This window comes from Podarcis erhardii, assembly GCF_964252035.2.
Source record: "Podarcis erhardii genome assembly, chromosome: 9".
Taxonomy (NCBI): domain Eukaryota; kingdom Metazoa; phylum Chordata; class Lepidosauria; order Squamata; family Lacertidae; genus Podarcis; species Podarcis erhardii.
The window spans coordinates 14,040,358-14,055,325 of record NC_138512.1 but is presented as its reverse complement, the minus strand read 5'-3'; the positions used below and the strand labels follow the sequence as shown (position 1 = coordinate 14,055,325).

At 41.9% G+C, this 14,968-nt stretch overlaps 1 protein-coding gene across 1 annotated transcript in view; it reads right to left on the bottom strand.

Annotated features, from left to right (window-relative positions):
- Positions 1 to 14,968, bottom strand: part of TBC1D19 (TBC1 domain family member 19) — a 75,915-nt gene that overhangs the window by 37,614 nt on the left and 23,333 nt on the right. Inside the window, exon 11 of the mRNA XM_081875840.1 lies at positions 11,578 to 11,690. Within this exon, the coding sequence (XP_081731966.1) occupies positions 11,578 to 11,690 (113 nt within the window). The remainder of the gene's footprint in view (positions 1 to 11,577; positions 11,691 to 14,968) is intronic.

The following is a 14,968-nucleotide window of genomic DNA, read 5'->3' as shown; positions in this document are numbered from 1 at the left end:
GATACTGTTGAGTATATCCCATTAAAATAAATGGGATATACTTTGTGCATAAGTCGATCAAAAACTAAAATCTTTTTCAAACATCCAAATATGATACTTCCTCAAGTCCCTTCCTTCCGCACAACCAGGCAATGAAAACTATCAAGTCTTCATGAAGTGTGGTAACTCTAGTAACTAATTCCTCCTGGAGCCAAAGGACAATATAAAATTGCTTTACAAAGAAAAAAAATATGGCTCCATCTTTGCAAGTTTTTAAATGGATCTTAAAAAGCATTTTTATTTCAAGATGCATTTAATTAGGATGCTATGTGTTAAGAATTGATGCTTTTGAATTATGGTGCTGGAGGAGACTCTTGAGAGTCCCATGGACTGCAAGAAGATCAAACCTATCCATTCTGAAGGAAATCAGCCCTGAGTGCTCACTGGAAGGACAGATCCTGAAGCTGAGGCTCCAATACTTTGGCCACCTCATGAGAAGAGAAGACTCCCTGGAAAAGACCCTGATGTTGGGAAAGATGGAGGGCACAAGGAGAAGGGGGCGACAGAGGACGAGATGGTTGGATAGTGTTCTCGAAGCTACCAGCATGAGTTTGAGCAAATTGCGGGAGGCAGTGGAGGACAGAAGTGCCTGGCGTGCTCTGGTCCATGGGGTCACGAAGAGTCGGACATGACTAAACGACTAAACAACAACAACAACATGTGTTAAGCTCTATATTGTTTTAACGTGCTATTGATAGTTTTGGATCTGTATAATGGTTTTATATATTTTCTAAATATTCTCAGTTGAATGAATGAATGAATGAATCTTTATTGCTAAAAGCTATAAGCTTAGGATACAAATAAAGCTATAAGCTTAGGATACAGACAATGCGTAGGATACAAATAACTGATTTAAAACTGAACAGCAGCAGCAACAGCAGCGAAGCAAACATGCAAAAATGTAAAAATCATTTTTGCATAAGTTAAGCACTCCACGTCTCACACTCCCCCTTATGATATTTGTCTTGGTGCCTAGCTCTCAACTTACTTGCAGCCAATGCAAATTTTGCAACCCGTGTAGTAATAAATGCATTACTGCCAGCCAGCAAAATGGAGATTTTCTAAATAACTAATTATTATTTTTTATGTGAGCCACCCTGGAGGGCTTTGCTCTGAAAGTCAGCATACATTGGGGTAGCAATCCATCCATCCATCCCTCAATCAATCAATCAATCAATCAATCAAGAATATTCTAAGTATACAACAGAAGAGGGTGAAACTTAAAGAGCCTATAAAATAAAACTGCAGGGGAAAAGGAATTCTGCTAAATTCATGAGGCAAGAAACTGGAGGGCAACAGTTAACAATTTTTCCCAAGAACGTCAGTGGTATTCCTCTAAATAATTTATGCAAAGCTATAGCCTCTTCACAAACATAGCTGGCTAGAAGCAGACTCTAGCCAAGCAAAACCTAGAAGCAGAGATACAGCCATAAACACAGCTCACATGGATCCTATCAGGGAGACAGAAGCCACAGCTGGAAGAATACAATTAATGACTTGGCATACAAATGTCATGATGGCTAACATAGTTTTGGAGGTGGTCACTGCAAGCACTTTGGCATAAAGAGGGGGGGAAAGAGAAAGATAATAGTAACTTGGTTCTCCTTTTAAGGCAGCATATGAAAATATAATAGTTGTAAAATATACACATCACAACTGTGTTTATTGTATTAAATTATCTGCTTTTTCCATAAACACATTTTGTTCTATTTTAGGATTTTGAAGTTGATGATAGGCAATTGCACATCATTCCACAGATGGAAGAAGATGTAAAAAATTCAACAGTGCAAAGTACAAGACTTAACGATGAAAAGGAATGTGAACTAGATACATTCAGAATATATATAAATAATCCACTTATCAGGTATACAAGCCTTTCTCCCAAACACAGTGTCCTGTCCATAGAATGGGGGTTTATATAAGTAGAATACAAGTTACGTATGTTGAACTATGAAGAACTGATCTCCTGTTTTCGAAATTTAAAAAGTTTTCACATGAATATGAAAGTGGATTTGTTATTTATATAGCATATCACATGAATAAGCAACACTATGTCGGTGCCCTCTAGACATGGCTTGATTTACAAGTTTTTTTAAAAAATAAAGTTCCAAGAATGTATGGCGTTGAGTCGCTGGATGTTTCGGCAACCCTGCATTAACGGGAAAGAGCCAAGATCCAAAATATGAACCTGACCATGGGGATGAATAAATATTGCATAATATTATACAAGCTTCATAATTAAAAACAATATACAGTGGTACCTCAGATTAAGTACTTAATCCATTCTGGAGGTCCGTTCTTAACCTGAAACTGTTCTTAACCTGAAGCACCACTTTAGCTAATGGGGCCTCCTGCTGCTGCCACGCCACCGGAGCACGATTTCTGTTCTCATCCTGAAGCAAAGTTCTTAACCTGAAGCACTATTTCTAGCGGAGTCTGTGACCTGAAGCGTATGTAACCTGAAGCGTATGTAACCTGAGGTACCACTGTATACATACTACATTGGTAGGAATGTTGCAACAAAACAAAAACACCAGCATCTTTGTTGCAAGTTCTACCTCTCTCAGCATAGCGTCTATAACTAGGGGCATTTATTTTGTGCACTGGGGGGCTATTACACCGACAGCTTCTGAGGCCCCATTCCATGACACTGGCCATATTTGGTTTGCAAAGTCCACTTTGCTTACTAGAAACCCCAAACCCACCAACTGGAGTCAGGTGCAGAATAGTGGATGGGTAGAGGAAAAGCAAAATGCTAAGTATTGAGTTAGGGGGCAGAACCAATTATCAGCTGCTGACGAAATCACACAAGTGAAATACTTCAGATAAGGTCTGATGTTTGTGCACTTTTAACTAGTTAATATACTAAGCTGCCTTATATGAGTTATAGGGAGCGGGTGAAATAGCAGTTTGAAATCACGCCAGTGCAACTAGATAAATAGGTACCTCTGCGGCGGGAAGGTAAACAGCATTTCCATGAGCTCAGGTTTGCGTCACGGTGTTCCGCCAGAAGCAGTTTAGTCCTGCTGGCCACATAACCCAGAAACCTGTCTGTGGACAAACTTCGGCCTTAAAGCAAGCTGAAAGCAGCAACCCCATAGTCACCTTTGACTGGACTTAACTGTCCAGGGGTCCTTTAAAAGGTAAAGGCAGAGAACCCCTGAAAATTAAGTCCAGTCACAGACGACTCTGGGGTTGCGCCGCTCATCTTGCTTTACAGGCTGAGGGAGCCAGCGTTTGTCCACAGACAGTTTTTCTGGGTCATGTGGCCAGCAGGACTAAGCCACTTCTGGCACAACGGAACTCCGAAACCAGAGCAGTGCATGGAAACTCCGTTTACCTTCCCGCCAGACCGGTACCTATTTATCTACTTGCACTTTTGGTGTGCTTTCAAATTGCTAGGTTGGCAGGAGCTGGGACAGAGCAACGGGAGCTCACTCCGTCGCAGGGATTCGAACCGCCAACCTTCTGATCAGCAAGCCCAAGAGGCTCAGTGGTTTAGACCACAGTGCCACCCGCATCGCAACCCCATAGTTACCTTTGACTGGACGTAACTGTCCAGAGGTCCTTTATCTTTACCTATATGAGTTATAACATTGGTCCATTCAATTCATCACTGAAGGACAACAGTTCTCTTAAGCAAGCCATTCCAATAACAACTACAATATAATTTCCTTCCTGGACTCGTAATCTTTCAATTCTTGATATATTAATTTTTTAAAAAATTGAATAGGCTGTCCCACTTTTCAATTAACATAGAATCACTGGGGAGCTTTACTCATGCAATGGCACTGTTGTACAAAAGGAATGCTGGCCAAAAACCTAAACCTTTTCCCTGAAACCTTTAAAAACCCCAAACACACACCTTACTTTGCTCCCCCAAAAATAACATAAAATAATGCCAGGAGTTTCACAGTTTCAATGTCACTTTTGGTGGCATCACGTGGCAAAAGGCAAACAAAAAAGTTATATAAATATTTATTATCTGCTTATCACATGAAGGAAGCTTTTATTATTAATTTCAAACTGAAGAAGCACAGCAAACACAATTATAAATAAATTACGGTATAGATAACAACCCAAAGAAGTCCTTCATGGTGACTAGTCAGTCTATAGTACAGTAGAAATACAAATCTAATCTCATCAGGTTTCCAGAAACTAAATTTGAATTATTCATTACCATGACAAATATCTTGTTATACTGTGTGTGTTTTCAATCATTTAAAGGTCCGTGAAATTCAGTTATAGCAGATCCATAGCTCCTTCGCTTGAATTCTACTTTTCACTGAAACTAAAATAAAAATAAAAACAGGGGCATCCTCTCAGAAAATCAAATCGATATTCTTAATGAAAACACACGCAATGATATTACCATCGCTCAACAGCTTCCCTTACTGGGCTGGCCGAGGTATCCCAAATGTGGTGTTGGAGGAATCCCGAACAATAACTCTGGGTGATTTCAACATCCATGCCAAGCTGAGGCTGCTGTTGGATTAGCTCGGGATTTCATGGCTCCATGGCAACCATAGGACCATCTCAGATTGTTCCCGGCTGAATGCACAGGGCACGACATACCCATGATTTGGTCTTTGCTTCAAGTGGGCGGGAGGTAATCTGGAAATAGAGGGGTCTCTGGGGGTCCACTGTCATGGTCAGACCACTCCTGGCCACCAAGGTCACGTGGGCCTCTGGTGACAGAGGCAGATCAAGGAGGATGCCAGACTGTGTACCTGCTCCTTTGGAAAATACAGCTCTAACCAGCTGATCTATCTCCTAGACACAGGAACCACATACCCGCAAGGCCATTGCTATTTGTCTTCTGAAAACAAGATGAAGTTATCTTTTTAAGCAACTGGCATGTATTGATGTTTTTAATTATGTGTTACGGATATTTATGGGCTGATATTCTACAGCGAGGGACGCGGGTGGTGCTGTGGGTTAAACCACAGAGCCTAGGAATTGCCGATCAGAAGGTCGGCGGTTCAAATCCCCATGACGGGGTGAGCTCCTGTTGCTCAGTCCCTGCTCCTGCCAACCTAGCAGTTCGAAAGCACGTCAAAGTGCAAGTAGATAAATAGGTACCGCTCCAGCGGGAAGGCAACAGCGTTTCCATGTGCTGCTCTGGTTCTGGTTCGCCAGAAACGGCTTAGTCATGCTGGCCACATGACCCGGAAGCTGTCTGCGGACAAACGCCGGCTCCCTTAGCCAATAAAGCGAGATGAGCGCCACAACCCCAGAGTCGGTCATGACTAGACCTAATGGTCAGGGGTCCCTTTACCTTTTACAGTGGTGCCCCGCAAGACGAACGCCTCGCAAGACGGAAAACCCGCTAGACGAAAGGGTTTTCCGTTTTGGAGGCGCTTCGCAAGACGAATTTCCCTATGGGCTTGCTTCGCAAGACGACAGCCCATAGGGAAATCTCCGGGACAGTGGGGAAGCGCAGCTCGTCTTCCCCGCTGTCCTCGGACCTCCTCCGAAGCCTGGCGGCGGGGCGGGGACACCTCCTCCCGCCGCCGGGCTTCGGAAGGATGCCCCGATACCGGGTGGCGAGGCGGGAACGCCTCCCCCCGCCGCCCGGCATCGGAACGATGTCCCGAAGCCGAGCGGCGGGGCGGGAAAGTCTCCCCCCGCCGCCCGGCATCGGAACGATGTCCCGAAGCCGGGCGGCGGGGCTGCGAAGCCTGGGCGCGCTGGCAACTCTCCGCAAGGAGCGCTCCCGCTGCTTGCGGAGAGGTCCGCGAAGCCTGTCCTGGACCTCTTCTGAAGGCAGGCGGGGGACAAAAGTCTTTGTCCCCCCTGCTTGCCTTCTCAGGGGCTTTTAAATCGCCCGGACAGCGGAGAAGTCCTCCGCTGTCCCGGGCGATTTTAAAATGCCGCCCGCCAGAAGAGGTCGGGGGAAGGCGGTTTCCATAGGAACGCATTAATTGATTTTCAATGCATTCCTATGGAAAACCGTGCATCGCAAGACGAAAAACTCGCAAGACGAAGAGACTTGCGGAACGAATTAATTTCGTCTTGCGAGGCACCACTGTATTCTACAGCCATACCTCGCCTTACGTTTGCTTCACGTTGTGGCTTTTCAGGTTACGAATGCGGTAAACCCGAAGTACACTTCCGGGTTCACCGCAAACACAGAAGCGATCTGCACACTTCGCGCATGCGCAGAAGCGATCTGCACGCTTTATGCATGCGCAGAAGCACTCTATCGCACTTCACACATGCACAGTAGCGGCGCTCTACTTAAGGACTTTTCGGGCTGCGAAACAGCACCCCAAAATGGATTGCATTCGTAAGTAGAGGTACCACTATATTTTGTATTATGTAAGCCAAATTGATACACTTTATGTGTGGCTTGTAAATATTTATAAAATAAAGTGGTACCTCAGGTTAAGTAATTAATTTGTTCAGGAGGTCCATACTTAACCTGAAACTGTTCTTAACCTGAAGCACCACTTTAGCTAATGGGGCCTCCTGCTGCTGCCGCGCTGCCGGAACCCAATTTCTGTTCTCATCCTGAAGCAAAGTTCTTAACCTGAACCACTGTTTCTAGGTTAGCGGAGTCTTTACCTGAAGCATATGTAACCTGAAGTGTATGTAACCTGAGGTACCACTGTAGATACATCTGGGAAATTTGGTAAGGGGTATGACTGGATAAATGGTTGCTTCTAGCAAATAAATCATCCTGACTATTGTACAAAAATGATACATAATGAATTGAAAAGGATGTTTAAAAAAAGTTTGTAAAAAAAAAAAGCCCAGAAGCTTTTCTTTTGGGAATTATAGGGACAGAACGACCTAAAATGTATAGAAACTTATTCATGTATGCGACTACAGCCGCAATAATGTTACTCACCCCAAATTGGAAAGAAGCAGAAGTCCCAGCAAAGGAAGAATGGATACAAAAACTTATGGAATATGCACAAATGGCAAAACTTACCAGAAGAATAAGAAAACAAGGTAACAAACATTTTAAAAAAGAATGCAAATGGTTTATTGAATATTTACAGATAAACTGTAAACAGATAAGAACACTGGCAGGATTACTGAAATAACCTGCAGTTTTATAAGAGTATATATTTAACGTAGATGAATAAATGAAAAAATTAAGTTAATTGGCATATGCAGAAGGTATTAAAAATAAATTTAAGGAACTGCAGAAAGAGGGGGAAGGAAGTCAAGTTTTGAAATGTTCAAAATGATTGTTAAATTGGTGAAATGTATAAATCTGAAAAGCATAAATAAAATGTGTATATTTTAACAACACACAATTTGTTGTGATTATTTATATCTCATAATAGCCACAGAAGGGGAGACTGCTTTCAACCAGCCTGCCTCAAAGCTGCCCTAGTGAGCATCAATTCTTCAAAAGACAGTATGACATGAAATCTGAAAGGAACAAACCAGAGAGTGCTCCTTATTCTAGGCATTCAGTCATACCTAACAACATAATATGCACTTTTAGTATTTTCCTATCAGGCTAAGACTTGCAATACTGCCAGCAGGTGTACATGCACAAAGTCCCTGAAATGCTATAATTCTTTGAGAACAATACATCTGGCGCTTTCAGTGTTCTGTTGTTAATTTCAGTGACAAACTGACTGGTTCAACTGAATATTCAGCTTTTTGGAACGTGGACACATTTTCTATTATTAGACATAGAGAAAAACCATAATAGATTCTAGAGTTCCATGTGATTTTAATATACGTACGGTACTTCCTGCCTTTCAAATACATCATCAACGTGTCCTATGAACTTGTGCTCATATATCCAAAGAAGTCTGTAGCATGAGTACGTTAGCCTTTTGCTTATTTTTATATTTGTGCCCCTGTAAACAACCTATTTCTATAATGTTGTTCTAAACTGCAAATTGGCATCGGTACCTAAACTTTGTGGAACACAAATTGGTTCAAATTAGATGTTCTCCTCTGAAATGAGTGTATTTGAATGTTCACACACTTCTCCCAAAAAGCTTCTGCTGTACCTTTTAGTGTCTTAACAAAATCTCTTTCTCTAAGTAAGATTTAGAGGTTCAAAAAGTCTTCAGTTTGTAAATACGGAGAAGGAAACTGTCATACATTAACAAAGAAACAGTAGCTCAGCCATTTAGTCAGTTACAAATGGCACAAGGGAGAATTCTAGGACCAAAACTTAACGATACGGCTGAATTAGAAAGACATACTTTCTGATTTAACTGCTTCTAAAAATATATATTTTTAATTGTGCAATAAATATACATATCTATGACAGTCAAAATTAGCATACTAAAATATACTTGATAGCCATAGCTAGTGTGATTTGAATTTTTTAGGATGGGGAGGGGAGTTGAGTAACTGAAAGAGTTTTGTAAAATTATGCAAGCAGTGACTCACCCCTTCTCAAAATACTAGAATCCAGGTCAGTCAATAAAGCGGAATGGTGGAAGATTCAGGAGAGATTAAACAAAATATTTCTTTCTCTGGCTCCCTCAAGATGTGGTGACACAGTTTAGGTGGCTTTCAAGGGGCATTAGAAAAAGTCATGGAGGATAAGTTGATCAAGGTCATGGTAGCTATATGCTTCTGCGAGGATCACAGATCCTCTGCGAGGATCACAGATCCTCTGATTGCCAATTGCTGGAAAACACAAGCAGGAGTCTACTGCTACCCCCATGTCTTGATTTTGAGGTTCCCATTGGCTTCTGGTTATCTCCTGTGGGAAACAGACTGATGGGATTAGAAAGGGTTTTGGTCTTAATCCAAATAGATTCTTCATGTGTTATCAGATTAGCCATGCCAGAAGTTCTCAAACTATGGACCACTGGAGGTATGCAAGTTCCATTCAGTAGTCTGTGAAAAGGCTTCACAGTACAGTACAGTCGTACCTTGGAAGTTGAATGGAATCCATTCCAAAAGCCCATTTGACTTCCAAAACATTCGGAAACCAAAGCACTGCTTCTGATTGGCTGCAGGAAGCTCCTGCAGCCAATCGGAAACCATGGAAGCCCCGTCGGACGTTCGGCTTCCAAAAATAGTTCACAAACCGGAACAGTCACTTCTGGGTTTGCAGCATTCACGAGCCAAAACTTTTGAGAACTAAGCTGTTCAAAAACCTAGGTACAACTGTAGTTGAGAATATCTTCATCCCATCTAACACAATTTATTTTTTAAAATCAGAGCAAGATTATCAAACAGGCTAAGGCGGCTTTAGTCTTGGGGAAATGATCTTCATAATATAAATGCTGGAACAGTTGACTTATTTTCCCTAAAAGATTATGGTAACCTAGATGTGTACTTTAATACGTTCAGCAAAGAAAACAAAATATATTACATGGCCTAGACTCTGGCAATTTTCAACTGGTCCACAGAAAAAACAGTTTGCGAGCTGACATATTGGGTTTTGGGAGTTTCACATTGACTTACAATGACTTCACCATAACCGTTAGCTCCCTACCCCGTAACATTTCTTGCTATGGGCAAGGTTCATACTTGGTTGCTTGTCTACACAACACTGTAAACAGCTTCTAGCTATGATTGGCAAGATCATCTGATAAGACAGAACTGCATGGCAGTGAGCTAGGGCACTGTTGGAGCAGTTTCAAGTAGTTGCTGTGTGGCAGTCCAAACTGACCATTTCTTTAGATATTTTACTTGACAAATTAAGACAAAAATACCACAAATATGGTACCACTACTGTGGTATGTAGTGAAGTCAGCCAATTACAATTAATCTCTCTTATCTGTTTACTATTAGAAAAGAGGAAATAAGCAAGGCTTTAACTGTCAGAATAATCTGGAACAATTCAGAGTTAATTAGCCATCACAACATTGGTACAATGTTTTTCATTATGACAAAAGCAGCGCTTTCTCTTTCAACAATGTATAATCCATTACTTCTTGGATTATTTATTCTTGATGGTCTGATGTAAGTATATGCACCAAAAAGCCAAACATTTTCCCCTAAGCTTAGCAAAATCTTTTCAAATAGTGCTTTTAAAATACTGAAGTCTGCTATCATCTTATTGTCAACCCACTCCCAATCATATATAACAAGGAATAATATAAATTCTTTCTCTCTCTCATGCACCCATGCATGCCACTTATTCATCATCTGTCCATCCCTTACAGTACTCTTAATTTCAATTAACTGAAAATAATATCTTCATATCTACAGTATCAAGCATGTAGCACGATACTCTGACTAATAAAGACTAATAAAGTCATGATCTCTTTAGCTAGGCTGTGTTGAACATTTTAAAGAAAAATTAAGGCAACATTTACTGCAGCACAGAGGTAGAGCAGCACATCAACCAAATAGTAAACATAAAGCAAAATGAGCAAATGTAAAGTAAAATAAGCAAAACAATTAAATATATGGTCATGTTGTGCTGATGCCTGATTATCGTCTTCCAAAGAAACTACTCTATTCTGAACTTAAAAATGGAAAGTGTAATGCTGGTGGCTCAACAAAAGAGGTTTAAAGACTCTCTCCAGGCAAATCTTAAAAATTGTAGTATAAACACCGACAACTGGGAAACACTGGCCTGGGAGCGCTTCAATCGGAGAACAGCCTTTACCAAAGGTGTCATGGGTTTTGAAGATGCTCAAACTCAGGGCGAAAGGGAGAAACGCGCTGAGAGGAAGGCATGCTTGCCAAACCCTCACTGTGATCAACTCTCACCTGAAAACCTCTGTCCCCACTGTGGAAGGACGTGTGGATCCAGAACTGGCCTCCACAGTCACTTACGGACTCACTGTTAAAACTGTGTTTATGGAAGACATCTTACTAGGCTACGAGTGATCGCCAAGGAAGAAGAAGATACAAACACACAGACACGAAACAGAATATGCAAGAAGGGGAGTTGTGTGGCTTATCAGTAATGATGTCACAGGCCCTACCCGATAGCTGAATGCGATACTTATGCCACTGCCTAATGTGTGCAGGGAGGCCGTGTGAGTACAGGAACATATGAGGAAGACCTACACATATTCAAAAGCAGAAGGAAGCAGCTACCCCACAGTGCTGTAGAAAGAAAGGAAAGAAGACCTATGGAGAAGCCCATTTCCAATAGGAGGAAGGCATGATGTGGCAAGAAGGCTCGGGAAATTATCTGGAGCAGTAGAGGAAGAAAGCAAGGCAAATGAATAGAAGCACAGGCTAGGTGGCATGTTCAGAAAAAATACTGAAGCAAAAAGTTGGGCAGCAGAGACAAGAACAGAAGCTGAAAAAGTATTGGGGAGGCAAGAGAAGTGGTGTTACTCCAGAGGGGAGGTCATTTATGTCATTCCATGGCACGTTGTCATGTGTGTTTCATTGCTCTCGGGCTGTCTCTCGGGGGCGCAGGGGTCTCCACCTGAGCACGCAAAATAAACTAGGTAAAGAGAGGTTCAGATAAAAAGAGTCAGAAAAACACTGTTAAATGAGCACAAACACCCTTGTGTGACCTTGTGCACAATAAACCAAAACTAGCATCACACTTAATAACGCAGCCAAACGTTGTTTATAATTTAGCTATTGGGTATGTAGCTGCTGCAAGTCTACATTTTTACTTTTGCTACTTACCTCGGGTTGACTGGAAACGTTCAGAATCAGGGCCCACAACTCGGCTCGTAGCAAATTTGGACATCCCTGCCGGACATATTGCTGAGCTGCTGCACTATCCTGCTCCATTAAAACTACAAGAAATGCAGGTGTTAATAATACACACAAAAGACATACAAACACATTTCAGCTTTATATTTTATTAGCATTTCACTTAAGTGTTCCCCCGAGACAATTTAAGATGGCCGGGGGGGGGGGGGACTTATCATTTTTTTGGCTATTCCACAAATATGAATATGAAGCCTGTGCAGAATTGGAGGCTGAATCACACAAAGCAAGTTTTCAAAATTAAGGGGATTTTAAAGCTAAGAATACCATATTTGGTTAGAAGTAACACTTACAGCACGGTTCTATACACATCTACTCAGAAGTAAATCACACTGCGTTTTGGGAGGCTTACTATGGTTAATATGTAGGACAGTACTCTCAGTTAACGTAATGATAATAAATGTCTTGAATCACCAAGCTGATTGCCATGGATTAGTAATTTTAGTTTCAGACATTATTTAGTATTTCTAAAAATAAATTCTGTGTGTTCTCTTCACTTCTGGCACGTTCACACTATTTTTCAAACCTTTTCCAACAGTGGCACTACAGCTATAGAACCTGTTGCCAACTGTGGTACATAGTGCCTCGTTACTGCTTGCCTTTAGAAAATGCTTTAAAAACCTATTTGGGGGCTGTAGAACTGAATTTGATTTAGGTTTATTTATCTATTGGAGTTTGCTATTTTACAGGACTGAATGCTTTTTAGTATTATGGCTGGTTCTATTATTCTTTATTTGAGTGCTATGTTTTACTGTTTTGAGGTTTTTGTTACTTCCACCCTGAAAAAGGTAAAGGTACCCCAACTGTTAGGTCCAGTCGCGGATGACTCTGGGGTTGCGTGCTCATCTCGCTCTATAAGCCGAGGGAGCCGGTGTTTGTCATGTGGCCAGCATGACTAAGCTGCTTCTGGCGAACCAGAGCAGCGCATGGAAACGCTGTTTACCTTCCTGCCAGATTGGTACCTATTTATCTACTTGCACTTGATGTGCTTTCAAGTTGCTAGGTGGGCAGGAGCTGGGACTGAGCAACGGGAGCTCACCCCATCACGGGGATTCGAACCGCAACCTTCCGATCAGCAAGCTCTAGGCTCTGTGGTTTAGACCACAGCGCCACCCGCGTCCCTCCACCCTGAAAAGAGACCTATAAATATTTCAAATTAAATACTACTCTTATCCATTTGTTTTGTACAAATATTCCATTGTGTGAATGGCAGGTATTTCTGCAGCTCACCAATTCTCTACCATCTGCAAGTCCCTGAACCCTCTGAAAAGTCACTTTCAAGAATCTCCAAATCTTCCATATCCATAGTGTCTGAGGTGTGTTAGGCTGCAAATGGTATGTGTGAAAAATTGGCGAGGCAACTGATTGTGCAATTTAGGATTCAAGCCATTGATCATAAGATTTCTGAAATACTTATTAGGTCTGGGGGGCTAGTTAAAGGAAGCCTTTTCAGTTTGGAAGTGCTTTTGTCCTTTATGTTAGGCCAAAGAAGTTTTAAGTAGAGGTGTGGAGTTTTATTAATGCCACCTTTCAATAGTATGTGCCATATACAACAAAACAGATGTGCATGGAGTCATCACATGTATGCCCAGTTTGCATATTATCTCCTAAACTGAGGGGCTCAGCTCACTTGTAAGTGGCTGAAATGAATAGCAGATGTGATTGCCCATATTCAGGAAATATATATTAGCATGAACACAGTACCAGCTTTTTTTGTTGTGATCTTTTTACACCTCAAAACATCCCTAGAATCAAGGATGAAGAGTATTTGTTCTCTAATGAAGCACTTCAACAATTATGGGGACGGATAATTGTTCATAAGTCTTCCTCACATTTTACAAAGGAGATTTTAAAGTATTTAGGAAGAACACATTTGATAATTAAGTATCAGCAGATAGTTCACAGTGAAGAAAGAGGAAAAGAACTGCCTTTCTGATCTTTGCCCGGATGAAGTTGAGAAATACTTAGCAAAGAGAGGTGAGTGAGCTCTTATCTTGAGAGATGAAGAATCCATAGCTTAAGGTTGGTGTACAGTATGTCAGAGAATGGACATTTATACAAAGGGAAAAGCAGTTGACAGTGATCAGTTAACAAGGGAAACTAGTAATTTATATCCAGAACAACAAGAGCAGACTGTGGTTTCTGGTGCAGAGTAAACTGCTGTCCCTTAAGGTCAAAAAGGTGGCAGAGCAGCTTTGAAATTTCTTTCTAGGGGGAAGACAAAAGGAACTGGGGGCCATCCAATTTAAAGTGCTCAAAGTCCGCTAAATGGGAATAGAGCAGCACTTGACAACAAGCTTACAGCAAGACATGACAGGCAATTAAAGAAACCAAGAGCATAAAGGAAATCGAACATGCTAAAGGACTTTGGGGGAAGCGCTGAAATTCAGTGGCAGGGAACGTCTTGTCTGAAACCTTAGATAGCCACTGCAAGTTATGGCAGACAATACTGTACTGAGCTAAAAGGTAAAGGGACCCCTGACTATTAGGTCCAGTCGTGGCTGACTCTGGGGTTGCGGTGCTCATCTTGCTTTCTTGGCCAACAGAGCCGGCGTACAGTTTCCGGGTCATGTGGCCAGCATGACTAAGCCTCTTCTGGCAAACCAGAGCAGCGCACGGAAATGCCGTTTATCTTCCTGCCAGAGCGGTACCTATTTATCTACTTGCACTTTTGACGTGCTTTCGAACTGCTCGGTTGGCAGGAGCAGGGACCGAGCAATGGAAGCTCACCCCGTCGCGGGGATTCGAACCGCCGAGCTTCTGATCAGGAAGTCCTAGGCTCTGTGGTTTAACCCACAGCGCCACCCGCATCCCTGTACTGAGCTACATAAAGCAAAAATTTAACTCAATGTAAGACAGCTTGCTACAAGAGGAATGCAACATACTGATGCATATATGATTTAGTTTGGTTTTGCAGATCTCTACTCCTGAAGGTACCTTTGAGCCACTTAACTTGTTTCTTCCTAACATCTGAATTGCAAAAGAGAAACCGAGTATTCACCCACAAAGTAAAGGTTTGAAAGAGACAATGCTACACCTGGCAGTAGATAGGGATAGCACTAGTGAAAATGCTAACACGGGTATGTTTATGCTTTTCTGCTTCTTGGCAAGGTATACACAAACCAGAAATAATTTCCTGGGGCTGTCAGCCAAGATAATACATGGCATTTCCTGGCTAAGCAAGTGGCACGAATATTAAGGCTACCCAATTAGCAGCAAGTCAAAGATAACTCAGTTAGTAACAGATGCTTGCTTAAAGGCTATCCGGGACCATGGAAGAGCTTCTGTTCAGTATGAACTTTGA